At 39.0% G+C, this 25,962-nt stretch overlaps 1 protein-coding gene across 5 annotated transcripts in view; it reads left to right on the top strand.

Moving 5' to 3' along the window:
* The window catches only part of ppip5k1a (diphosphoinositol pentakisphosphate kinase 1a), a 36,668-nt gene that overhangs the window by 6,628 nt on the left and 4,078 nt on the right, over positions 1 to 25,962 (top strand). The window contains exons 8-30 of one of the 5 annotated variants that reach the window (XM_085907326.1): positions 1,931 to 2,092; positions 2,191 to 2,312; positions 2,413 to 2,514; positions 3,305 to 3,391; positions 3,474 to 3,549; positions 3,625 to 3,734; positions 4,235 to 4,320; positions 4,422 to 4,547; positions 6,062 to 6,183; positions 6,489 to 6,671; positions 6,762 to 6,903; positions 7,999 to 8,222; positions 8,733 to 8,860; positions 8,941 to 9,055; positions 9,299 to 9,406; positions 10,210 to 10,338; positions 10,423 to 10,563; positions 11,809 to 11,902; positions 13,182 to 13,307; positions 14,843 to 14,905; positions 23,332 to 23,511; positions 25,294 to 25,431; positions 25,518 to 25,634. In XM_085907326.1, the coding sequence (XP_085763452.1) occupies positions 1,931 to 2,092; positions 2,191 to 2,312; positions 2,413 to 2,514; positions 3,305 to 3,391; positions 3,474 to 3,549; positions 3,625 to 3,734; positions 4,235 to 4,320; positions 4,422 to 4,547; positions 6,062 to 6,183; positions 6,489 to 6,671; positions 6,762 to 6,903; positions 7,999 to 8,222; positions 8,733 to 8,860; positions 8,941 to 9,055; positions 9,299 to 9,406; positions 10,210 to 10,338; positions 10,423 to 10,563; positions 11,809 to 11,902; positions 13,182 to 13,307; positions 14,843 to 14,905; positions 23,332 to 23,511; positions 25,294 to 25,431; positions 25,518 to 25,634 (2,881 nt within the window). Of the gene's footprint in view, positions 1 to 1,930; positions 2,093 to 2,190; positions 2,313 to 2,412; positions 2,515 to 3,304; positions 3,392 to 3,473; positions 3,550 to 3,624; positions 3,735 to 4,234; positions 4,321 to 4,421; positions 4,548 to 6,061; positions 6,184 to 6,488; positions 6,672 to 6,761; positions 6,904 to 7,998; positions 8,223 to 8,732; positions 8,861 to 8,940; positions 9,056 to 9,298; positions 9,407 to 10,209; positions 10,339 to 10,422; positions 10,564 to 11,808; positions 11,903 to 13,181; positions 13,308 to 13,968; positions 14,906 to 23,331; positions 23,512 to 25,293; positions 25,432 to 25,517; positions 25,635 to 25,962 lie in introns of those variants that run through there. The other 4 variants (XM_085907321.1, XM_085907322.1, XM_085907323.1 and 1 more) reach the window with 4 other exon arrangements.

Here is a 25,962-nt window from a genome sequence, read left to right as displayed (position 1 = left end):
GAGGCAGGACAACCTTGTGCAATACAGACTGTTTATTTAGGGGAAAAGGCAGGATAGAACGCCACCAGAGCGGGTGCACGAGGCGACTTACGAGCCGGTCAGCAAGCTCGCGTCATGCTTCGTGTTGGCATCGAAACAGCGAGGACTGACTGGGGAACGGTGTCACACGGGACAGGTGGTGGCAATCAGCGCCAATTAGCACGCACAGAACAGGAAAACAAACTAAACAGAGCAGAAATGAGGATGATCAGATGGATGTGTGGTGTGTCAATGAGGGAGGAAAATGGGAGGGATGGGAGTGGAGGCCATAGTGGATGTGGTGAGGAGAGGCAGACTGCGATGGTACGGACATGTAGTGAGGAAGGATGAGAATGACTGGGTGAAGAAAGTCATGTCGTATAACGTAGAGGGAACAAGACCCAGTGGTCGGCCTAAAAAGACCTGGCAGACGACCGTGGCAGCCGACATGAAGGCACTCGGCATCAACCACGAGATGGCCATGGACCGTTCCCGGGGGAAGAAAGCCATATCGAGAATCCAGTCCAACCCAGCGGCGCCTGGAAAGCGGACTTTAAACCGATGATGATGATGAGTTTCGTATTGGCAACGCACATCCCTGAGGTCTAGCGTCAGCCGGCCAGCAGGGCGAAAGCGGAGACGTGACAAAGCTGAAGTAAAAATGCACCATTGTGCAGAAAGAGTAAGGACCGCGACAAGGGTGGGGTAAGAAAAAAGCACTGGCTAGGGACATTGGCAATGAGCCCTGATCGCACAGGGTGTTGCCTCTGAGCAATGTTCTTGCCTGAGGATAAGCGCTGGGTGTGCTGCCGCACATGTAGGAAAAAAGCACTGCCGTCCAGGAGTCGGGACAGCAGCCAGCCACGCGCAAGGGAAGAAGCGCCAACAAGGGCACAGGAGGAACAATAATATGTGTGTGTTTTTTTTAATTTACTGTTTAGGTACAATACAGTAATCCCTCGTTTTTTGCTGGTCTTACGTTCCGAAAAGAACACGTGATAGGTGAAATCCGTGAAGTAGAAACCTTTATTTTTTTTTTCATTATTACACAGGTATAACATTGAAACCAAACGACAAAATTTGTTTTCAGGCCCAAGCATTTGTTTAACAAAGAGAAGTAAACACTTTCTTCCAGATAACTACAGTAAAATAATAATTTCAATCATCAATACAAAGTACGTACTACGTAGTGCGCCTCTGCGGCCTGACTCCGCTCTGTACTGTCTTTTTCTTCTGAAGCCATAACACAATGCACTGTGACAAAAAATCCGTGAAGCAACGAGGCCGTGAAAGGTGAACCGTGATATAGCGAGGGATTACTGTACATACACAGACCAGTGTGGGAATGGTTATTAAGGGAAGGGAAAGGGTTATGTAGCATAAAAGTATTGGGGAGGTTTATATTATTATGAAATGGACCACAATACAACAGGAGATTCATGCACAACCATGACTCACTTTGGTTTTGCTATGCATGATGTCCCCCGGTTAGTGTAGTTTGGCAATTCCGAAGATAGACACTTTACATTGCTTTGCAAGGTAAACCACACTTTTAATTAACTTACAATACACCCATGCCCTCTAGTGACCAACAAGAAACACTGTGTTGGAAATTTCAACACAGCAGTGTTTAAATTTCTAAATAATGTACGTATATACCTTTTCTACTTTGCGGATTTTTGTTTTTCGCGGATGGTTCTGGAACGCATCTCCCACGAAAAACGAGGGATCACTGTATTATCTACCACCAAAGTTAGCAAAATACCAAACATTTGCCCATTTTCTTCACTTCACATTACTCTATTGTCTTATTCAGTTTTTCATTTTCATGGTGAGAAATTGCATCAGGACTCTAGAAGCCAGTGTATTTTCCATGAGCGTCACGAAATCAGTGCTCTGTCGTGTACTCCAGGTTTATACTGTGGGTCCTGACTATGCTCATGCCGAAGCTAGAAAATCACCTGCACTGGACGGGAAAGTAGAGCGTGACAGCGAGGGCAAGGAGGTCCGTTACCCTGTCATGCTGTCAGCCATGGAGAAACTGGTCGCCCGGAAAGTCTGTTTAGCCTTCAAGGTAAGTAAAGCCGTTGCTGTTATTTTCTGTTCAACACTAATCACTTGCATTAATCATTAAAAATACAAGTGGTCTTCTCTTTCACTATTCATTTCTAGCAAACTGTTTGTGGTTTTGACCTTCTTCGAGCCAATGGGCACTCCTATGTGTGCGACGTCAACGGTTTCAGTTTTGTGAAGAACTCTATGAAATACTATGATGACTGCGCTAAGATCCTAGGGTAACAGTCTACGTGTTGAATTAATTGAGTGTGTTTTGTATTCGTATTTGACCGGAATATTTTGTCTTATTGTTTTCCTTTATTTTTTTGTTTTGTTAAGGAATATTGTGATGCGTGAGTTAGCGCCACAGTTTCAGATTCCATGGTCCATTCCTACTGAAGCGGAGGACATTCCAATTGTTCCCACTACTTCAGGGACCATGTGAGTACTCTGAGTACTGTAGTTTTATACATAGTGTGCTATTTTAATAGCATAATTTTAGTTGAGCTAATTTTCATTTTGTAGTTGTGTTCAGTGTAATTCCTCAATTTAAAGACACTGCAAAGCTGCCAACTGTTACGGATTGCCCATATTTTGTTATGGGAATCATTGATCGCTGCTGCATTATCGTAATTTTGACAATGACTGATATTCATGATCAGTAGAAGCTAGCAGATGAGTCGAACGTTAGCCCCATTTATTCATATCAGCATGTATCGTGTGGATTTATGTGTGTCTTGCTAGTTGTACCGTAGCTGTAGCTGATGAGACCAGCATGAAAACAAAATCATGGTCATATATTGCGATGACCGTCCCGGTAATGTTCGTGCCAGAATTGAGAAAATATGGAATTTTAGATCTATTATTCTGAAAGTGAATTTCAATTGATTGACAGCTTTGCCATAGGATTTTGCATTTTAACCTGATGAGCAAAGCATCCGTGCTTGAACAGTCATAGGCTCAAAAGCTGCAAGGATATTCTGCACACTCACATAACTGATGAGTATATTTAAGTATGTACTTTCTTTACTACAGTTTTTTTCGTGAATTAGTGTCTAAGATGTTCTCAAAGCTATATAACCTGTATGAATAACTGGTGGAAAATGACACCCAACAGATTCCCTGTTAATTCTTATTCCGTGGATTTCTTTTGAGAAGGCAGTATCCAGCAGCATTTTTAAATGATTTGATATTATTAATCTAATAGTCAATTTATATTTGGACATTCAAGGATGGAATTGCGCTGTGTGATAGCTGTCATACGACATGGAGACAGAACACCAAAGCAGAAGATGAAGATGGAAGTTCGCAACCCCATGTAAGTTGGTAACCTTTCGACAGCAGAAACCATATTTTACGTCCATTTGAACAAATAAAGTCTGTATTTGTTATTTACATAGGTTTTTTGACCTGTTTGAAAAATATGGAGGGTACAAAACTGGGAAATTAAAACTGAAGAAACCAAAGCAACTGCAGGTAATAAGTCGTCTGCAATTGTTGTGTGTTTACCTTGGTGTAAATTGATGTCGCTTGGTTTGTGAACCGCAACAGGAGGTGCTGGACATCACACGGCAGTTGTTAGCAGACCTGGGCCAGCAGAGTGACTGTGAGATAGAAGAGAAGAAGTCCAAACTTGAGCAGCTAAAAACTGTTCTAGAAATGTAGGTGATTGGTCACTTTTCTTACTTGAGTATCATGCATTTAAAAAAAAAAGTGTTTTGGGAGCAGACCCCCTTTTTGGAAAAACATTTGGCTGTTTATCCCCACTTAGTGAAAGTATCTCTCTGTCTCACTCTCACACTCACACTAATACTCTCACACTCACACAATGATTTTATTCCCCACTTTGATTATTTTTCCTTTTCATTCATGGTTCATAGTGGTAGTGCCTGTGAACGCATCAGTGCATTGATGGCTGGAAATGTATGTTAACACACAAGGTTTTTTTTTTTTTTTTTTTTTTTTTTTTTTTTTTATAAATACCGGAAAGTTTAAAAAAAAAAAAAAAATCTACCTGAAGAGGGGAAGCATCCCAAAAATTTTACCAGGGGTGTGTAGACTTTTTATATTCACTGTATTTGCTGGAACAACATTGCAAGAAGCATTTGGTAGTCATTTCTTTTTATGATTCCTCATTTGTCATATTTTTCTACAATTACAGGTATGGACACTTCTCTGGGATCAACAGGAAAGTGCAGCTGACTTACTTGCCCTATGGGCAGCCCAAAACCTCGAGTGAAGAGGAAGGCATGTATTAACTCAATATAAGCATATCTAAGAAACTTAAAATAAAAGAAACATGCTGAAGGGGAAAATAGACGATTTGTTTTTTTGTTCTTTTGTGACAGACACACGAAAGGAAGGTCCATCACTGCTGCTTGTGCTGAAGTGGGGAGGAGAGCTTACACCTGCTGGAAGGGTGCAAGCTGAAGAGCTTGGAAGGGCTTTTCGCTGTATGTACCCTGGAGGACAAGGTAAGATACAAAGCAGTTTATTTCGTGTTTTAATTGAAAACTGGAAATGCACTCTGGGTAGTTTTTGTTTAATTTTGAACTGGAGTATAGTAATACTTTCCAAGAAAAAGATATTGTCTAATACCGTTGTCAAAAATTGCTTTTCACAATATCAAGTAATTAAAAAAAATATATAATTTTAGGAATTAATGAATTAATTATAAAGTCATAGTATTTGGTTGAGTAACAATATTTTTTTTCTTCCCAAAATTGGCATGAGCCTCAAAAATCTATATTGATTGGGCCCTATAATTTATGTACCGTAATTTTCAGACTATAAGTCACGTTTTTTGTCATAGTTTGGGTCGGGGGGGGGGCAACTTATACTCAGGAGCGAATTATGTGATTTCTTTCACAAATTTTTGAAATTCAAAAATCTGCGATGTAGTGAAATCGCGATAAACAAACCGCGATGTAGCAAGGGATTACTGTCAAGTGACGTCACCCGTGCCGCGCGGCGCTTGTTTACATAAAGGACAAAGGATTCGATCACGGGATGACGAAGGGCCCCACATACTACAGGCATCATTAGCGGCTTTGTTTGTAAGTGACACAGAGGACGAAGAGTTTGAAGGATTTAATAATTTGGAGTGACACAGAAGGTTTGAAAAACTATTATGGCTTTTACGCACGCCCGGTCCTTCTCGACGGCAGCTCTCTTTCACCTCCGTGGATGGAAGTCGGGGGCCGGTGCTCGGCCGGTTGGCTGTCCGGGGACGGTGGATGGGGCTCGGACATGGCTTTTACGCACGCCCGGTCCTATTTATGGAGCTCTCTTCCACCTCCGTGGCTGGAAGTTCAGTAGTTGTTGGCTCGTTGAACTCTTGTTTTGTTAAATAAAGAGCCGTTTACCAAACCCACGTCTTTCCTGGTACTTTGTTAACGCTACAATATAGTTATATACTAGATCTCTGCGGCGCACGCATGGCGTTGTTAACATAAAGAACGAGGAATTTGATCGATGGATTTAATGATTTGGAGTGATACAGATGTTTTGATAATATTGTTGTAATATGATAGTTATTTGAAATATACTTTATATATCGTTATATGGGTCTGTGGAATAATTGGAAATGCAACTTACAACGGGTCCGACGTCAACATATGCGGCGCATACGCGCCATTGTTTACATAAAGCATGATCGATGGATTTAATGAATTGGAGTGACACAGATGGTTTGATATAAGTGTTATTTATGTAATACTTATTTGAATAACTCAGTCAATAACGTCAGGCCCGTTCTCAGCTCCTCGTTTGTGTATATATCACGTTAGCATACCATATCGTTTAGCCTGCTGTTGCTGGTTCATGTCTGGTTTTGATGTTGGATTTTGACAAATAAATTTGCCCCAAAAGTGCGACTTGTACTCCGGTGCGACTTATATATGTTTTTTATTTATAGTCCGAAAATTACGGTATTTATATTCAGCCTTGTGTTAATGCTAAAACTGTTTCGAATCTATTGTTCTTCTAGGAGACTATGCTGGCTTTCCCGGATGTGGGTTGCTGCGGTTGCATAGCACCTATAGACATGACCTTAAGATATATGCATCTGATGAAGGCAGAGTGCAGATGACTGCTGCAGCATTTGCAAAGGTACCAGAAAATGCAGTAGTTATGCTTTTGCAGTTGTTTTTTTCTACTGCAGATTCTTTTGTTCAGACAAGCAAACATTTTAGACGTTTTACTTTTATTAGGCCAGTTATCGCTGGAGCTAGCACATCATAGATGGGAGCTCCTTCACATCTGCACCATGTATCTATCATATAATCTTATTCCAAATGAAGCAATTGGCCCAACGTATCAAGTGTGTGCATGAGTGGGTACCGGCGCCCATTGTTTGGTAATTTGATGGTCAACAGGCGAGTGAATAACCATATGTTTTGTGTGTGTCTGAGCAGGGTTTGCTTGCCTTGGAAGGTGAGCTGACTCCCATTCTGGTGCAGATGGTGAAAAGTGCTAACATGAACGGGCTGCTGGATAGTGACAGCGACTCGCTCAGTGGCTGTCAGCACAGAGTTAAAGCCAGACTCCATGAAATTCTACAAAAGGACAGGGACTTCATTGATGAAGACTATGACAGGGTGAGTTGCCTTTGCTATTAAACGAGTTTGGTGTAATGACTGATGTAATATTGATATATGTGTGTGTGTGTGTGATTTTGTTTGTGACAGCTGGCCCCAACATGTAGTGCATCATTGGTGAATTCTATGAAAATAGTGCAGAACCCAGTGGCCACATGTGACCAGGTTTACGCCCTCATTCAAAGCCTTACCGCACAGATTCGCAAAAGAATGGAAGATCCCAAGTCAGCAGGTGAGTCGTTCAATTATTCATGAATTCATCTTGCAAAATTTCTTCTTTAAAAGAAACAAACATTTTGGCATGTGTATCAGAGATGGAGGATGTATGGGTGACAGAGATTGGGGACTCGAGTCATATGACTTCACTCAAGTCAGATTCGAGTTGCCATTTTTTTTTTTTTTTTAAATCGTTCAATTGGCTTGCCTCCAACTTAGGCAAGCTTAACTTGACTTTGTATCCAGGGGAATCGACTTGGTATCCAAGAGACTCAAATCGACTGTGTCTTAAACTACCTACAATGACAAGTCATCTTGTTGATAGTTGGAAATCTGCATTTTCTAGTCTTCACAAAAAAAGGCTAAATACTTTAAACCATGTACTGCACCAGGACTCAAATATGGGATGTTAATTTATTTCAAATCACTAGAGACGTTACCATGATAGGTAGGTGTGAGTTGCTGACGAACATACAACTGAAGAAAAAAAGTATTTGAAATATGTGCCTCAAATTAACCTTTCGCTCTTCAAATTTGTGACCAAATTCAGGTCCGGTCTGGACGTCAGCAAGTTAATTTAACTTGTTTTAATTATTTTCAGAACACAACTTATAGGAGAATTTTAATAAATTTAAATAATTTAAATTTAAATAACTAGACAAAATGACTGCAGACAAAACTGCATACGTCTTGTTTCTTCATGAGGAGTTTGTCTGAAAGAGCACAATAGTTAACCACGTCTGTCCGTATCTTGTGTTCTCGTGTAACAGCGATACACTGAGAGGCACAAGACTTTTGACTGAGTTGAGCTGCTTCACTGCATTTATTAATTTTAAAAATACTATAGACAGCTGCAGTTTTAGAAATTAAGGTATTGTCATTTTTGCCAAAATTTCAGTAGTCGTGGTACAGGTAGTTAGCGAAGCATTACTTAAGAAACGCAAACATTTCATGCCAGCGGGAGCAGGCTCTATGTCTCACAGCGTCCACGGCTTTGCGCCCAACATAGCATCGTTGCGGGTGACTGCGGTAACAGTGTCGTATAACAACAATGATTTTGGAAATTGTGTGCATGAGTAACCAGCATGTCTTCTGTGCTTGCCATCCTCAGACTTACAACTTTACCACAGTGAAACTCTAGAGCTGATGTTGCAGCGCTGGTCCAAACTTGAGAGAGACTTCCGCATGAAGAATGGCCGTTATGACATCAGTAAAATACCTGACATTTACGACTGTGTAAAATATGATGTCATTCATAATGCTACTCTGGGTTTGGAAGACACACTGGAGTTGTTCAGACTTTCTCGTGCTTTGGCTGACATTGTCATCCCACAGGTAAATCAGAGTAAAGAATCCATCCATCCATCCATCCATTTTCTGAACCCCTTAGTCCCCACCTGTAATACTAATTGTGTCAAGGAAAAAAATAGAAGGTAATCTTTTTGTTTTGTTGAAACAACGAGAAGAAAAAGAGAAGAGGTAGAGATTATTATTGTTTTTGTTATTGTTGTTATTATTTATTTCTTACGCAACACTTTGTTTATTGCTATGCGCTTTATTTATTACTCTCCTCTTTACTTGTTACTTGTTTCCCTTTGTTACTCATGTGCTAAGTCTAATAAGCAGTACCTTAAACTAACCAGTCAGATCAGTGATGTGCACTCAATTTAGAAAAAGAAAAAAAAAAGTCCTATTGACAAGTTTTGATTTCTCTAAACACATTTTCTCATTGAGACGAATATGTATAGTATTTTATTTGAGCAATTTGAGCCTTTGTACTTCAAGTACCAGGACATTATTTCATCAGCTCATCCTGACTATATCAATGTTGTTTTGTTGCTGTAGGAATATGGCATAAATAAAGCTGAGAAGCTGGACATTGCATATGCCTACTGCCTTCCACTGGTCAGAAAGATTCAGCTTGACCTTCAGAGGACTCATGAGGATGAGTCTGTCAACAAGCTTCACCCTCTGTGAGTCAAATGATGATGGGCACAAATCTTTAAATGACAGCTGAGAATGTTTTTGATTAACTGGCAAATCTTGTTTATAGATATTCCCGTGGAGTCATGTCGCCTGGACGACATGTGAGGACACGTCTATATTTTACCAGCGAAAGTCACGTCCACTCTCTGCTGAGTATTTTCCGTTATGGTGGTTTACTTGATGTAAGATGTGAATCTTATTGGTAGTCAACTATATATATATATATATATATATATATATATATATATATATATATATATATATATATATATATATATATATATATATATATATATATATATATATATATATATATATATATATATATATATATATATATATATATATATATAGATATATAGATATATTCAAGCAGGTCATACGAAAACAGTTTTTGTCTCCTTTTTTTTTTTTTTTTGTCAAAGGAAGAGAAAGACCAGCAGTGGAATCGTGCTATGGATTACCTTTGTGCCGTTTCTGAACTCAACTACATGACTCAGATTGTCATTATGCTTTATGAGGACAACAATAAGGTGACATTTTGTAGTCATTATCATTCATTATCGTCAACCAAGATGAACAGCAGCAAAAATGTAAATCAATAAGAGCGCAATATATACTTGTAAGAAAGAGTTTACAAACCCTTTGGAATGGCCAGGGTTTCAACATTAATTGGTTATAAAATGTGATTTGATCTTCAAGTGATAACTACAGACAAATGGGTTAGTATCTGTATAAACGCAATGCTGTGTTCTCATCGCTCTGACATTATGAAAATGTGGCAGAATTATCAAATTCTGCTCAAATGTTTGCATACAAGGAAAATAATAAATCTCCTAGAATGGCATCAGGTTGCATGTAAAGCACAACAATTATTCTGAGATTATTTTACTGGTTCTTTTATCACAAACAAGATATTTAGGTTGAATTAGAGAGGACACTCTGATGAAGGCGGAGGTACAAGCCGAAATATGTCAAGTAATTCAACCTAAATATCTTGTTTGGGATAAAAGAACCAGTAAAATAATTGACAAGTGAAAACAAAATGAACATAGTACAACTATTATTCTGAGAGAAGGGGGGTCGGAGTGGGAGTAAATTCTAAACACGCTTTTTCTACACTGGTAAAATTCTAAGGAACATTTATTATAAGATTTTGAATTTAGTTTTGATAGATGAATTGCCAAATATAATATGCAATCATGTAGGTCAATATTTAACTGTTGAAATTTTAAAATGGTATGATACAGCTCCTTTTAATCTACGTGTAATGGTAGTATTATATAATGTACCTGTACTGGCAGTATTATGTATTGTACCTTATTCTTCTTGAAAGGATCTCTCCTCAGAGGAACGCTTCCATGTGGAGCTTCACTTTAGTCCAGGGGTTAAAGGTGTTGAGGAAGAAGCGAATGCACCCACTGGCTTTGGCTTCAGGCCAGCTTCGGCAGAGGTAGCACGACAGGTACAGTGCAATCACTCCTTGCAACTACAGTAGCTGGTGGTCATTTGCAGATAATGTCGTGCTCGCTTTTGGTTTCTCATTCAGAATGGACAAAAACAGACAGACCCAGGAAGCTTGGAGGACCTCTCACGCGATGAGACGGACAGAGCTGTACCGCTGTCTGAGCCCATCACCATACAGAGGAGATCACCACTTATACGAAATCATAAAACTGGATCTATGGAGGTTTGTTGTTCACATACTGTAAATTATTGTTAATTGTTAATAATCACACTAGTATCCCGTGGGATTTGCTGGACAAAAAGTTGCCAGAACGGCTATTTTTCACTTCTCAACATACATTCATTCACATTCAAACGACAGCACAAATTGTAGTCAAGTTGTTTCTTTCATCTCTGCGATATTGTAAGTAGTGAAATCTGGTGACTGATTAGAATACAATATTGACTCAGTGAGTCAGCCTTTGATCATGCAATTGGACTACACTTTTAGAGAATCACTCACTCAACCCATCCTGCATTACTATACATTTTAAATTTAGCAAATTTAGTAAACCTGAAAAACTGCTCTGGAAGAGGTCAGAACCAATTGTCACTGCACTTCAAGAACCTTTGCTGACACAGGGAAATGTAGCCTTCTTAGATTTTCAGTGTATGGTGATGACATGACTTCTTCGAGTGACTGGCTCTTGGTCAGCCCCTCGGATCGTATTTGTCCTATTTGACTCTTGGACAAGCCGCGGAACAGTTTGAAATACATTGACTACTGGCTGAGAGCATGTTGTCTTTGCTGTTCTCTGCGATGCTTGCTTTATAAACTTTTGACATAATGTATGTAGTCACCTGAGACCAGAATGTCATTAATTGCACTAAATGTGTGTCTTGGGGTGACAGATTCATCACCACCAAAAGCAGAAATATTACAGTACAGTCTTCCCTCGCTGTATCGTGGTTCACCTTTTGCAGACTTGCTTTTTCTCGAATTTTTTGGGGGAAAAAATGTTTGTGTATCATGCCCTTATTTATTTTACAGGGTAGGAATGATAAATGTCAATGGCGTGCACTTGTTTATTGCCTTTATCAACAACCATCAAAGTCTCTCATTCACCCATTCACACAGCCATTTCGTTTGTGTTCTGATGAAGCATGCCCCCATTTTGCGGAATTCCCTAAAGTGGTTGTACGACCCAATTGTGAAGTGTATTATATTATTTGTATTATTTTATTTATTGATGTATTTGTTTATTCATTTGGTCAATATAATATAAATGAACAGAACATTACCATTCATTTCATGTAATTTTAAAGAAAAATAGAATCTGAATATATACATTATATAAATTTGGGTGTATAACATTTTGACACACTTCTATCCCAAAATGTGTTTGTAGGCTTCCTCTGCTCAAATTTGAAGCCACCATTGGTGACAGGAATATGTCATTGAATGTCTTGAAAATTAATTTCCCTCCAGGTCCTGTCAGAGACGTCATCGTCCAAAGTAGGAAGTTATCGTCTCTTCTCGTTTTGCTCTCGTCAGTCGCCTGAGATTAAACAAAGTGGGTTAGGTAAGTATCACAATGCTTTTAAGATGCATGTGTTTAGATGATGCAGGAGAGGAATCAGGGTTTTTATTATTTATTTATTTATTTATTTATTTATTTTTGGGTTGTCATTTATTTGGAAATCTTTGCTCAGGATACTATACCAATTGTTCTGAATCAGCATTTACAGTGTTACACTACACTAAATCACACTATGCGTAGAGCAGTTATGAGCCTCCCGTCAGGTAAAAGAAAATTGGTGTGGTCTCCGCTGCTTCCCAACTTCACACTGAGGGAAATATGAGAATAATGATCATATTTTAACAATATATACATTTGCAAGACTTATTTAGTCTAAATATGGCATTCTAATTAAAATTGTGTTTGTGGATTATCAATTAAGCAGCAAAATCCACACGTTTTCTATCCATCTCGGAGTGGCCATTTTGCCACTTGCTGTCGAAAATTACGTCACAGATGCCCAACACCTGTTTTCTGAGTTTGGTCATGTAACATTCTCACACTGGTTGTTACATGAGCGCTGAGCAACTGTGATGTCATTTTTAGTCGACAGCAAGTGGCAAAATGGCCGCCATCTTGGATGGATAAAAATGGTTGCATTTTGCAAAACCGTGTTTAGACTGGTGGGGCTATACAGAATATATTGTATTGACTTTTTCTGGTTAGACTTTCCCTTTGAAAGTTTCAACAGGTCTGCGCCCCTGTGCAATGCTGGTTTTTGGATTGCTGTATCTGTAAGCCCTTTTAATATCACTGGATAAAAATGACATCTATTTCATTTTTTTAAATGTCAAACATCTTCCTGAACTCCTCAAACTTGATGATTCTGTCTTAGAGCTTTCACGTTCAAGTCTTTTTAAAACTGAAATCTGGATTTGCATTCAGATGATTTTTGGTTGGAAATGAGCTTGTCGTGATGCCAGGCACACTACCGGGACAAACATTTTTGAATCTTAAATCTTCAGATGTACCCTAATTTCTAGCATTCATGCAGAAAGAACCTGTAACTGGAAGTTACGGATAGATCCCTTATCTTGAAGACAGTGTTTTCTTCTGTGAGCATTCAATGGTGGTTTTCTCAGCCTTGTGCAAGAAGCACAGAGAGCGGAGGGAAGACATGAGTTCAGGTCGCATGGGTTCCTCTGGTACTGTCTGCACGTTTCTCTTTTTCTATATTCTTTATTTGTCTGTGTGTCTTCTCCCTTTGTGTCGCTCTTTGGATGGTAATTTGAGTAACAGCATGTTATATGTAGTGGTGACTAACCCACCGCCCCCCTCGCAGGCTCTCAATGTGCCGGGCTGTTCAGCACCACTGTCCTAGGTGGGTCTTCTAGTGCCCCTAACCTGCAGGACTACGCGCGCGCACACCGCAAAAAATTCTCCACCAGCAGTCTATCCTACAAAGACGGTATGTGTTTGAGACACAGCACAGCAGAAAAAAAAAAAAAAAAAGTGCAAATTTCATCTTTGACCTCACTATTTAATACAACATTCAGAATGAGGCCCTGTGGAGACTGTGGGCATGTCAATGTCCTGTATACAGATATACAGCTGCACATGTATGAGTTAAATTTAAAAAGATTACAGCTGTAAGGATATACAGTATAGTACGTGTTAAGCAAGGCAATGTTTATTATTCATGCCCATACATCAATAATTAAATGTTTCCAGTCCTGTTTTAGTCACTGCATATTAAGACCCATATCCATTTTAGTCACACAAATGTGTTTTCCCATCATTCTTTCTCCACACCACATTGATTAGCATGTTTCATTTCAGTAGTTCATATACATGCTACTTCAAGCCCAGTTCAAAACGTTTAAGGATATAAAGAACAATAGTTGTGGCTATTGCACAATTGCCTCTTATAATTTCAAATGAAGTCTCAGATCATTGTCTGTCAGATTGCGGTTTAACTCCAACACATCTTTTGCAGCGAATGTTTAATTTTCTAAAAATCCCATTTCACTGGTTTAAATCTAGTAAAGAGTAGTTGTAGTACTGTAATGCTATTGGTGTGTTGTTGTGTCTAAGTGATCTTTCAGTAGTATTTGTTTTTTCGTCAATAGAATCTGATATCACTTTTGGAGAAAAAAAATGGTCGCCATTGTTCATCACCTGGCTCTTACGCTCCAAATCCCAACATGCCGTTTTTGTTTCTCTCCATGAGCCCAGCTGCACTGACTTTGTCTGTTCAGTGGTCAGTTAATACAGATACTTAACTTGAGGATCAGCCCATCTTCAGATAAGTGCAATCAAAACTACTTGCCAAAGAAACCAAACATTTGTGCTCTAGAGTTACAGAGAAATTATACAACGTTTTACTGTACATTAGCAGTTCGTGACTTTCTGTATTTTGGCCTAGCCGGTAAAAATACTTGCCATTACCTTTCCAATCAATACTGTGTGATAATGTATAGATAATTAGAACTAAGGGCTCTATGATGCGTTTGCCTCTGCTTCATCGGTTGCGTAGCTGATATTGAAGTCTGTAATATTGTTCAGTAGGTGTCAGTGTTGTATCGTATAAACATTCTTCTCGTCACTGCTGCCATCCTCATCGCACTTTCGTTCGTCTTTGTCATCCATCTTGTTGCGTCTCATTTTGAGGTTTACCAGTGGAGACATTTTAGTCTTGATCCAGTCTGGATTTTTGTTTCATATTTTTATTTTATTTTATTTTTTTCATGCTAAATGCAGTTAATTGAGAGGGCCTTAAATCTTGGTCGTGTTTTTCATTGTCATTATATTAAATTGAGTACTCATAGTGACAGCTCTTAAAGTTTTTATTTGAGGAATTAAGTTGGGTACAAATACAAGGGAAGGGAAGGTAGACCTAATACTCTTTCATATTAGTATTTTTTACGAGCAAACGTGCTGATAACATATGATCAACAACTTACTGTGGATCCTAGTAACATTAGTGAATTTTTGTTTCCTCAGAATTGTTGTCTATGCCGGCAGTAAAACGATTTTCTGTGTCGTTTGCAAAGCATCCGACTAATGGTACGTCTGCCTCTTTCAAGTATATTATTATCTCACCTTTTGTCTTGCATGTCTTCAAACTTTTATTTTTTATTTTTTACCTTGTTTTTTTTTTTCCCATATGGCCCGCCAGCATTTTAGTTTTGGTTTTGTTTGTTTTCAGTTTGTTAGAGCTCTATCGTTGCTCTCGCTTTTCTAACATTGAAATTCTCTTTCTAACTAGGATTTCAACTAATTCATAGATTTGTGTAATGGAAATTAGATTTTTTTTAAATTACATATGGACATTCTTTCCATTTTGGTATTGCTTTATGCTGTATTTATTAAATGTCCTTTTTGAAAGATCCAACAATTCCCTGACTGGTAGATTGACTTAATTAATGCACAGTATGAGTAACTTCCATTTTGATTAACTGGTGGAGCATGAGTTGTTTTAAAGCTCAGTTGCGCTTAAAGTCACTGAAAATCCTCTATTATGCTAAAAACATTCACTGTCACTTTCAACTTGTGATTTCACCCTTTCCTCATCAGAAAAGTGCATGTTCAGCAAACTTGTTTGCATTCCATTCACACTGCATCGATTTTGTTTAAAATATACAGTGGTGACTCTGTATGTTTTTCATGGCAGTACTACAGAGTATGAAGGTTAATGACTTCAGAGGCATGTTTTTCAGAAAGATTTTGTTCAGATTCTGGTCATTGTGTATTAAGGAAGCATTGAACTTTAGAGTAAGACTGACATTTTGGGACGGATTCTTTTGGTTTTGTTCTGTTTGGGAATAATAAGTCATGTATTTGAAAATCATGGTTTTTTTTTCAATTTCTTGAATTATAAATTAAAATTCAGATTTTGTGACTAATAATAGAAAGGAATTACTAGTAATTGACTTGTTAGTTGTGTTTGGCTTTTGAAGTAATCAGGATGGATAGTTTTCTAATGGCTGTCTGGATGAATTGCAACAAATTGTATGGGCAAGTTTGTATTTGTGTGCACACTTATAATACGGTGGAATTTTGGGGTTTTTTGCTCTTTATTTTGACACCATGTTTATCTCTTTCTTCAACAGAGCAAATACATTTTTTGTTACAATACCTTAATGTACGCTGAGCCCGTTTATCTTACCAAATCATTCACAAGAGGGCTGCCAAAATGAGTCGACAAGTTAGGACTACATTGACAATCAAAATCATTGACATTCAAAATCCGTGATAATTACCGTAATTTTCAGACTATAAATTGCTCCGGAGTATAAGTCGCACCAGCCATAAAATGCACAATAAAGTGAAAAAAAACATATATAAGTCACACCGGAGTATAAGTCGCACTTTTGGGGCAAATTTATTTGTCAAAATCCAACTCAAAAAACAGACCAGCAACAACAGGCTAAACGATACGGTATGCTAACGTGACATATACACAAACGAGGAGCTGAGAACAGGCCTGATGTAACAGTCAGAGTTATTCAAGTAAGTATTACATAAATAACATGTTTATCAAACCATCTGTGTCACTCCAATTCATTAAATCCATCGATCGTGCTTTATGTAAACAATGGCGCGTATGGGCCGCATATGCTGACGTCGGACCCGTTGTAAGTTGCATTTCTAATTATTCCACAGACCCATATAACGATATATAAAGTATATTTCAAATAACTACCATATTACAACAATATTATCAAACCATCTGTGTCACTCCAAATCATTAAATCCATTGATCAAATTCCTCGTTCTTTATCTCAACAACGCCGCGCATGTGCTGCAGAGATCTAGTATATAACTATATTGTAGCATTAACAAAGTACCAGGAAAGACGTGGGTTTGGTAAACGGCTCTGTATTTAACAAAACAAGAGTTCAACGAGCCAACAACTACTGAACTTCCAGCCACGGAGGTGGAAGAGAGCTCCATAGAATAGGACCGGGCGTGCGTAAAAGCAATGTCCGAGCCCCATCCACCGTCCCCGGACAGCCACCCGGCCGAGCGCCGGCCCCCGACTTCCATCCACGGATGTGAAAGAAAGCTCCGTAGAGTATGACCGGGCGTGCGTAAAAGCCATGTCCGAGCCCCATCCACCGTCCCCGGACAGCCACCTGGCCGAGCGCCGGCCCCCGACTTCCATCCACGAAGGTGAAAGAGAGCTCCCGTCGAGAAAGACCGGGCGTGCTTAAAAGCCATAATCGTTTTTCAAACCTTCTGTGTCACTCCAAATCATTAAATCCTTCGAACTCTTCGTCCTCCGTGTCACTTACAAACAAAGCCGCTAATGATGCCAGTAGTACGTGGGGCCCTTCGTCATCCCGTGATCGAATCCTTTGTTCTTTATGTAAACAACCGCCGCGCGACACGGGTGATGTCACTTGCAGTTCAAATGACAGTAATCCCTTGCTACATCGCGGTTCGTTTATCGCGGTTTCACTACATCACGGATTTTTGAATTTTGAAAATTTGCGACAAAAATCACATATAAGTCGCTCCAGAGTATAAGTCGCCCCCTCATAGTATAGTCCGAAAATTACTGTAATTTAAAGTAGACATCATGCTTATAAATCCTTTCTTTTTACATTTTAATCATTCAGTTGTGGGGCTATATAAAATGGAACAGCATTGTTTTGTCTAAATTCCTCATTATCATAGGCCCTTCTTTTACCCCTGTTCTGAGTAGCATCTGCAAACAAGGCGTTTTGGTGCGGTCTCTTTAAATGAAAGTGAGATACTTCACACCCCGCCACCTCCAGCCCCCGGTCGGACATATTTGTATTTTATTAGCAGAGATAAAGTTATCTTACGGTGCACAGACATTTTTTATCGATTAAAACATGTCAACAACAGAAGTCTTGGTTCCTTCCAACCACATACAACACAACAAAATAAATTCCCTCATAATATTTCTTAGCACGTCCTGTAAACAAGCACTGCAGCCATGTTAAGAAGTAAGCTAATGCTAGCGTTAGCGAGAAGCTAACGAATACATTTAACACATTGTGTTCCCCAAGAATAAAACAGCACCTTCAATGCAATTCATCTGATACAACTACTCAAAATACATCGAAAAAAGTGAAAACTTGCAGTGCACAGAGGTAAAATCAGCAGAAAGACTAATGCTAATAATAATACTATGACGACTGTGACGTAATTGTTCAACATGCGTATGAAATAGAGAATTGATCAAATTGAACAGATTAAAAAATATCCCCAGAATTATTATTCTTATTATTATTATTATTACAGTAATCCCTCCTACTTCGCGGGGGTTACGTTCCAGACCCACCCGCGAAATGGGAATTTCCGCGAAATAGAAACTAGATTTTTTTGAGCTATTCTTGGAAGATATTCTATTTTTATCGCTGACATCAACCAGCTCGCTGCTAGGGGACTTTCATATCAATGGACTGTGCGCTCCGCATTCATGCCTTAGCGACGAGACTAACAGTGTATTGCTATGTCCAGATGAAGGCCACCGCCGGTGGAGAGTGTTATATCTTTACTATTTTCCAGGTTCTGATGTAGCAAGCATGGTTCGGACAACGACGTGATGGATACTGCTTTATTCCTTTCATCACAGTCAGTTCACTGGCCGTACATCACAACACTGAACGTCCCCGAAGCTCCCCCTCCCACATCCGGGGTTTTCCCACTACGGAACATGAGCTAGTCCAAAATATACAACATCTAAATATACAACAGAGAGAACGCCCTGAAGTCACATGTGACGATAAAGTATACTGTACTGACTCTTTAATTTATTCATTTCAAAACAAGAAAACGACTTTTAAACATAAGCTATCATTATTAAAGGAAAATGAAGAAACTCAAGTGGCCGCGAAACCTCGTGAAATGATGAAATTTCTGCGATAAAATCATTAATTTATTTTTGAAAACCCGCGATACAGCGAAGCCGCGATAGTTGAAGCCGCGAAGTAGGAGGGATGACTGTATTGTTATTAAAGTATCTGCACTACTTGGAGTGATTCAAGTAACATTTTCTACTATACTGCAAGTGCACAATTCAATTTATATAAAAGCTAAAAAAGTGGATGAGTCAGTACTTTATGTATTTATTCGGCAATTTGTTTTTCTTTTGAACCTTGCTTCTCCCGCTAGCTAATCTGGGTCATCCGTAATGTAAACATAAGTATTGTGGGCAATACGGTGCTATCGTACCGTTTGCAAGAGTCGGAAGTTGGGGCACATTTCACCAGGAATACTGAATAAAATACAAACCTGTCTTTCATAGCAGCATGATGGCAATGCTCGATGCCTGATTTCTTTTCTGACATAGGGACAGTCGTGTCTGTAAGATAGCTGTATTTGGCAGCTGCTAAATGTCAAAAGAATGAAAGAAGACTTTCTTTTTAGACAATTTCTCAGTACCGTATTTTAAAGACCCTCCTCTGCAGTAAGTACCACCTGCCTGCCTGTCTGTGTCATGTTGGGCAAAAATTTATTTCACAAAAATCAAGACCAAGAGCTGTAGGAATTTCATCCACCCGGATCTTGTTTCTTGCTAACGATGGAAAGTTTTTCTTTTTAGTTTAAAGTAGCTTTAACAAGAAACCTGCCGATACGCATTGTGGCCACAAATAGAATCCTTGTTAGTTATTGCAACTTTTGTTGCTGTAAATCAGGTTTGACTTTAAGTTTCAAAGCTTGTTTCCATAAAGAGAATTCTCTTGCCTTGCTAAGAGTTGGGCTGTGACTCCAGTCTTCATAAGACCTGTCACTCCATCCTTGAGTGACGAGCCTAAAAACAGCCGATCAGGATCAGGAAACCTTCAAGATGACGTTTGGTGACCCGACCATGGCTGCATTTCATTTGTATTTAGTACCATTGCCTTTTGGCAGGAATTATTGCCTGATTCTCCTGACTAAACTGATCTAACAGAACTAGGTTTGTTAGGCCACAAGGCTTGCTCATCCTTTTCAGGTCTGCCCCTAATTTTTTTAATAGGCCTGAGATCAGATCGAAATTGACTTTGTTCTCCTTACTCCACTTTGTAACCAGTTTGGTAGTATGCTTCATCTCATTGTGAATTTGGAACACTCATTTGTGCCCAACCTTGGACTTCCTGGCTGATGTCTTGAGATGTTTTCCGTATTTCCACATAATGCTCTTTCCTCATGATGGAAAAACCACCACCTCAACATGATGCTGCTGCCACCATATTTCACTGTTGAGACGGTATTCTCAGGATTACCTTACCCCTTTTGTCCTCAAAACCTAAATATGTTCATTATGGCCAAAGAGTTAGTTTATTTCAGTCTCATACACACACACAAATTGATGGGAAAATGGCCGATAGCGGTAACTCACAATTCAATTCAATTCAATTGATTAAAGTACATTAACATGACTATCACAACACTGCTGGACACATTAAAGAAAATGAAATTTCAAAACAAGAACAGCGTACTGCTTTATACTCTGTGATACTCTGTGCCCTCGGCAACCCAAAGGGAAACAACTCCGCAGGAGTGATTGTTGGCTGACTTAAAACACTGTATAGTTTTTAATTAAAGTGCATTAACATAAATAACACAACACTGCTGGACACATTAAAGTAAATGAAAATTCATAGTTTTGTAAACAAGAACAGCGTACTTTGTGGTTCTGAAACGCCAGTTTAATTTGCATCACACGCATTTCGCTTTACTCCCTTCACTTTTGCTATAGCATTAGTAAACAATGTGGGGATGCTGTGAAGTGTTATTGGGTAGCTCACAACTCCACAGTAGTGATCGTTGGCTGACTTGGTTTGTCTTTATTATAACCTTCGTGGCATTCACCATGAGAGCGAGCAAAATGGCTTTGTAGATTCATAGTGGTACTGTTACGGCTTGGAAAACAGTTCTTGCAGATTGTCTATTTTTCATCCAGTGTTTGTCAGTCAAGCTGAAGAGTCTCCACACTTCTGGGTCAAATCCTGTGGGTGGGTCTTTGCATCCTTTCTTCTTTGGAGGCCACTGCTTCTGCCTATTGTACCCCAATTTATGGGATTAGCGCCCCCACAACAAGAACGAGCGATTAAGTACTGACGGTGACAATGGGTTAAATGTATTTTACGCATTTATGCGCGTTGCGTTAGTGTGTTGTCATAAAATATTGATATTTGCTGTCAGTGTATCAGTTATTTATTCCAACAAAGGTTGCAACAATATATTGCAAGATCTATCCCCCCACCACCACCACCCTTACTGCACGTGGTATCACTTAGAATGAATTCTGATTCATCGTCGTACACACAGTTACTCGGGCTGGTGATTTTGCGTCTATAAAGTATAAACATTCTTACGCATTTATTTGAATTTGAATGGAGTTCGTCGTTTTAAACCACACTAACACAAATGTTTTAACCTTTTTCCTGTTGCCTCTGAATGTCAAAATGATTGCACTCACAAAATAATTGTAACCTGTGATTGAGCTCTTCCCGACAGAACAACAAAAGTGCATGTTTGGAGGAGTTTTTATACCTCCCTCATCTTGTGATCAGGTTCGTGTCAGTGCCAAGTTAATCGGCGAAGTTCAGTGATTTTGATACCTAATGTTATGAAGCTGATATTTTTGTTTAGCGCGTGTATTGGCTTAGCAGCTTGAGCTTCTTCTAACTGTTTGTTAGTTGTGAATATTTGATGACTGATCTTTTAAAAATATTTTGATTATGATTATTTATTAGTCACATGGAATATCAAAAGAATTGGTTCAGGAATAGTTTTTCCCTCATCCAATAATCAACCATATTCTCTAATGTCAAACTACAGCAATCAATTTAACATTAGCAACGTCTAATGGAAAAAGTTACCTGCTCTCAAAATCGTTTTTGGTTGATGCATGACAGACAAGCAATTACTGCTTTTATGGCAAGTCACATCACATAAATGTCTTAAATTTCCTTCGTACGTAGCATTTGTAACTGGTTTTCATGTTCTCCCGGTACTGAGGCTTCCTCTGAAAACATGTATGAGACTAATTGAAGGCTATAGATTTCCCAGTTAAGTGAGAGTTGTTGTTCCCTGCAATTGACTCGCTACCCTATGTCAGCTGACCCATGACCCCATTGAGAACAAGCGCTGTAGGTAATGAATAATGCTGCACATTCTAAAGTCAAAACCAAAAAGAAGTTGACTGGTGGGAAAAATGTGAACATTAAAGCATCACCTTTAACCAGTGTAGTGGTGAACAGAAATGAATGCTTGTGCCTCTGAGGTGAGTCACTATTAAGACTGAATCCAGCTGATGTGTTAACTCAACCAAATTTCTATTACACCTTATCATACATGTGTAACTCAAAGTGATACAGATGAAAATAAGAAGAAATAAAATAATTTAACAATGTAAAAGCAACCCATAAAACCTGACAACAAAGACCCAAACTCACCACCACCAAATTCCTGCAAAACACTCCCTCACACCCACCTAACCTCGCGACCCCCTGCCCACCCGAAATGGTACTGATAAACCATTTGAAAATACATAGGTATACAATATAAACATTCATTTAAAAAACAACAACAGCTTTTTAATAAGGCAGAGAGCACAAGTGACTAGAATGAGAATGTTTCTGTATTACTGTCAACTGAGCATTAGTCAAAAGAAATGTTTTCCTTTTTTTCCCCTAGTAAATCAGCCTTTTGAAGGTTTTTAAGTTTGACCTGTGCCCATGCAAATTTTACCATGTCTTTTAATTTATAGCTACAATGATTCAGGAAAACTGCCATCTAACCCTTAATTCATAAATATTACTACTCTTACATATTATATTATAGTATATTGTTATGAAAATTTGGTGTGCTACAGAAAAAACAAGGACAGATTTGGATTCAGATCAAAAAATAAATCTACAAAGGTTGACTTACACCTCTGATTTTCAAACATATATGTATAATAATAATAATAAAATACAACTTTGTTGACCAGTGTTATTGTCAACAACAATATTGTATTGAGCAGCCAGACAGACATGTGTACCACTTTTCCATGTTGAAAATAAGTTTAGATTTCGGTCATCACAAACGTTTACTCGTTGCAAATTACCCATAGCCTGATGCGGTGGCAAAAACAACAACAAAAGTAAAAATGGTAGTAATCCTTTGATATGCTCACTGCGTTGCAGTCCCACAAGATTTGCTGCTCATGTTAAAGTTGTACTTCCACACAATGACCAATAAATAGTTTTTTTGGTTTCATAACTGCTTTAAAATGGAATGTTCAGTAGAATTACCATTACTTCAAAATAGCTGCACAATTGGGGCTTCTATGACGACATCTACATACAGCTCGCTCCCCATTGACAAACTTTGTAAATGTCGCTCTCTTATTTTCCCCTCATCTACTGCAGTGTCTTCTTGCCGTCTCATCATTCAGCCTTACAATCTATCATCCCATGTCTTTGGTACTGTTGGCCTTCTGTTCCTTTGTGTCCATCCTCGCTCTCCCTGTTCTTCTCCAGAGCCATTGGAGGAGCACCATGTGGCCCAGTTGTTGAGTCGGTTCTCCTCAGAACTCAGTCTGGGCTGCCACCTCTCTCTCGACGGTGCACTCACCCATCATCTCCACCAGTGCTCCTACCACCTCCGCCTCTTCCGAAATTGGCTTATCTCTGGCCAGGACCCCATAGAGTACCTTCATGGTTAGACCCTGGCCCGCCCTAGATGCCCAATCTATGCCTCGTCCAACCACTGCAAACGGTGTAGTCTTGGACTGTGCTTGGCCTGTGGTGGACTCGTGTTTTGCCACTTGATGTTGATGCATGCTTGCCTGTTTCTGTGGCTATGCAGACTGCAAGCTGGCTTGGTGTAAATAAAGCTACCCATTTCCTTCCCCACCCTGGTAAATTGAAGGCAAATTGTCTGCCTCTACTAATTGATTAGATACAAAGATCATAATCTTACAAAAGATATTGGGGGGGAGGGTTTAAGCTGACATGAATCAAATATTTTTTTTGTAATTTTATATATGCGTATTTAAATAATACATTTACTACATGTACAAGACAAGCTATTAGAATTGGAATGCCAGTGATATTGGTAGAAGTAGTAGAATCTGCAGCGTATAAATATTTCCATCAATAAATAAACATCTAACAACTTACATCTTCTTTGTAGTGTCCTTATCAGCTTACCAACACAACATGCCAATACCAGTCATCTTGTGGATCTTTTTAAATAAATTATTCATATTTATAATATGAATTCATATTTATTTATAATAAATTCATATTTATTTATTCATTCGTTTTACTGACCAAAACACATTTTACTTTTATTCAATATTCCCCAAATTAAAATGTGTTGAAATTAGCTTTATTCATTCTTATGTTTATATATAAGTGTATTATAGAAATATAATATCACAAGTTTGTGAATGCGTTCCACGCCACTCACAAAAAGTTAAGGCTAGGTATTCGGTTTTCAAGTGAATTCTGAGATGAACCTGAGATGCACTGCAACATTTATAGTTGAACTCAGTTTGATCTTGTGTAAAATTTTGAATGTCCAACTGTTCAAAGTTCCAGTATTTTTTGTTCAATTTGCTGTTCTTTAACAAGGACCTGAATGGCAAAACCATTTTTTTAATTGCCAAGGACATGCCTTTTCCAGTTTCTCTTGCTCTGTTGCAACCTGAGGATGACACTGTGACTCTCGAGGCTCAATGACCACTTCACTCTGAGAAGATGCTGTTTGAAGCCTCGCAATGGCGACATTGAGGCTAATTGTCCCAGGAAGAGTGTTGGGTAGTTCAAGGATCAAATACCTGTTCTGAATTTTGCCATTCAGCTTCTTGTTAGAGTGCATAAAGTTTGGCATAAATTAATGAAACATTAAACAGTTGGACTTTCACAAAAGGTTTGTTTCAAATGACTTGTAAACGTCACAATGCATTCTAGGTTCACCCCACAATTTCATCCAAATGCCAAGTAGCCGTAACTTTTGCTTGTTCTTCTACATCGCTGAGATTGCAGATGATGAAGATTGAGCTCAATGCTTTGCAACTGAGCAGCTCTGTTGACTACTAACACCAGTTCAACTGACTTTTATAACGCGTCAGACCTGATTTTGCAGCTGCTGTGTGCTGCTCGAGGCAAGTGTGTGCAGGAGGGCTGTTGGAGTTTTAGAATCTGCTTGGGCCTCTGATTTGTAAGACTTGTTATTTGATCTGGCACAATGTTGTGTTGACATCCAGCATGGGTTTTGAAACATAGCTGTGTGGAGATGAATGGTAGAATCTGGTAGCAGTTCTCACAACATGTTAACTGTGTTGTGAAGAAAGCTGGATATTAAGTGCGGAGTATTGAACTCTCTTTCTCATGTGGCACCCTGTGTGGTTCAGTCGAGGTGCTCATCTGGCCACCCAGACCAACTTAGAGCTTTTAATGTATGTCTGTCTATATCATTTCTCTCCTGTACCACAGGCTTTGAAGGATGCTCCATGGTGCCCTCCATCTATCCTCTGGAAACACTACACAACTCATTGTCACTCAAACAAGTCAATGAGTTTCTCACGAGTGTGTGTGAGAGTGCTGGAGATCCACATACAAGGACCTCCAGAGGTTAGCCACTAACTGTATATGAAATTAGGCTCGTGTGAATATTTGGGAATAATCACCGCTTGATGTTTGGACTTTTGTCTCTGCAGCACTGTCAGCCATGTTTGGGGCACACAGCCATCCATCAGGAGATGGTTCGTACATCCCCCACAAAGCCCTTTCCTCGTCCATGTCTCTCAGGTCTCGTTCGGACAGACCTCCGTGGTGTGAGTATTGACTTTATTAGAGTTATACTGTTCAAGTGTTCCCTTTGCCACAAGTACTTACTCATGGAAATGGGGCTTTTTTTTTTTTTTCAAGCGCAACCTACAGCAAGTTTGGGGCTATGTGCTTTTTGTAAAACATGTTAGTTTGGAGACCTGACCTTACAAATAACCACAGCTACATGTACATAAAGTAAAAGTCAGAAATATAAAAATACACAGTTAAAACAATAAATTCATTACATAAACACCATAAAGCTCTAAAACGGTGCAGTCTCATACTGAGTCAAAAGCCCAAGAATAAAACTGCTTTAAGGTGAGTTTTAAAGAT

The sequence above is a fragment of the Syngnathus leptorhynchus genome, chromosome 3 (genome assembly GCF_054491065.1).
Source record: "Syngnathus leptorhynchus isolate UIUO chromosome 3, UIUO_Slep, whole genome shotgun sequence".
Classification (NCBI taxonomy): Eukaryota; Metazoa; Chordata; class Actinopteri; order Syngnathiformes; family Syngnathidae; genus Syngnathus; species Syngnathus leptorhynchus.
This window is presented reverse-complemented; position numbering and strand designations above follow the sequence as displayed.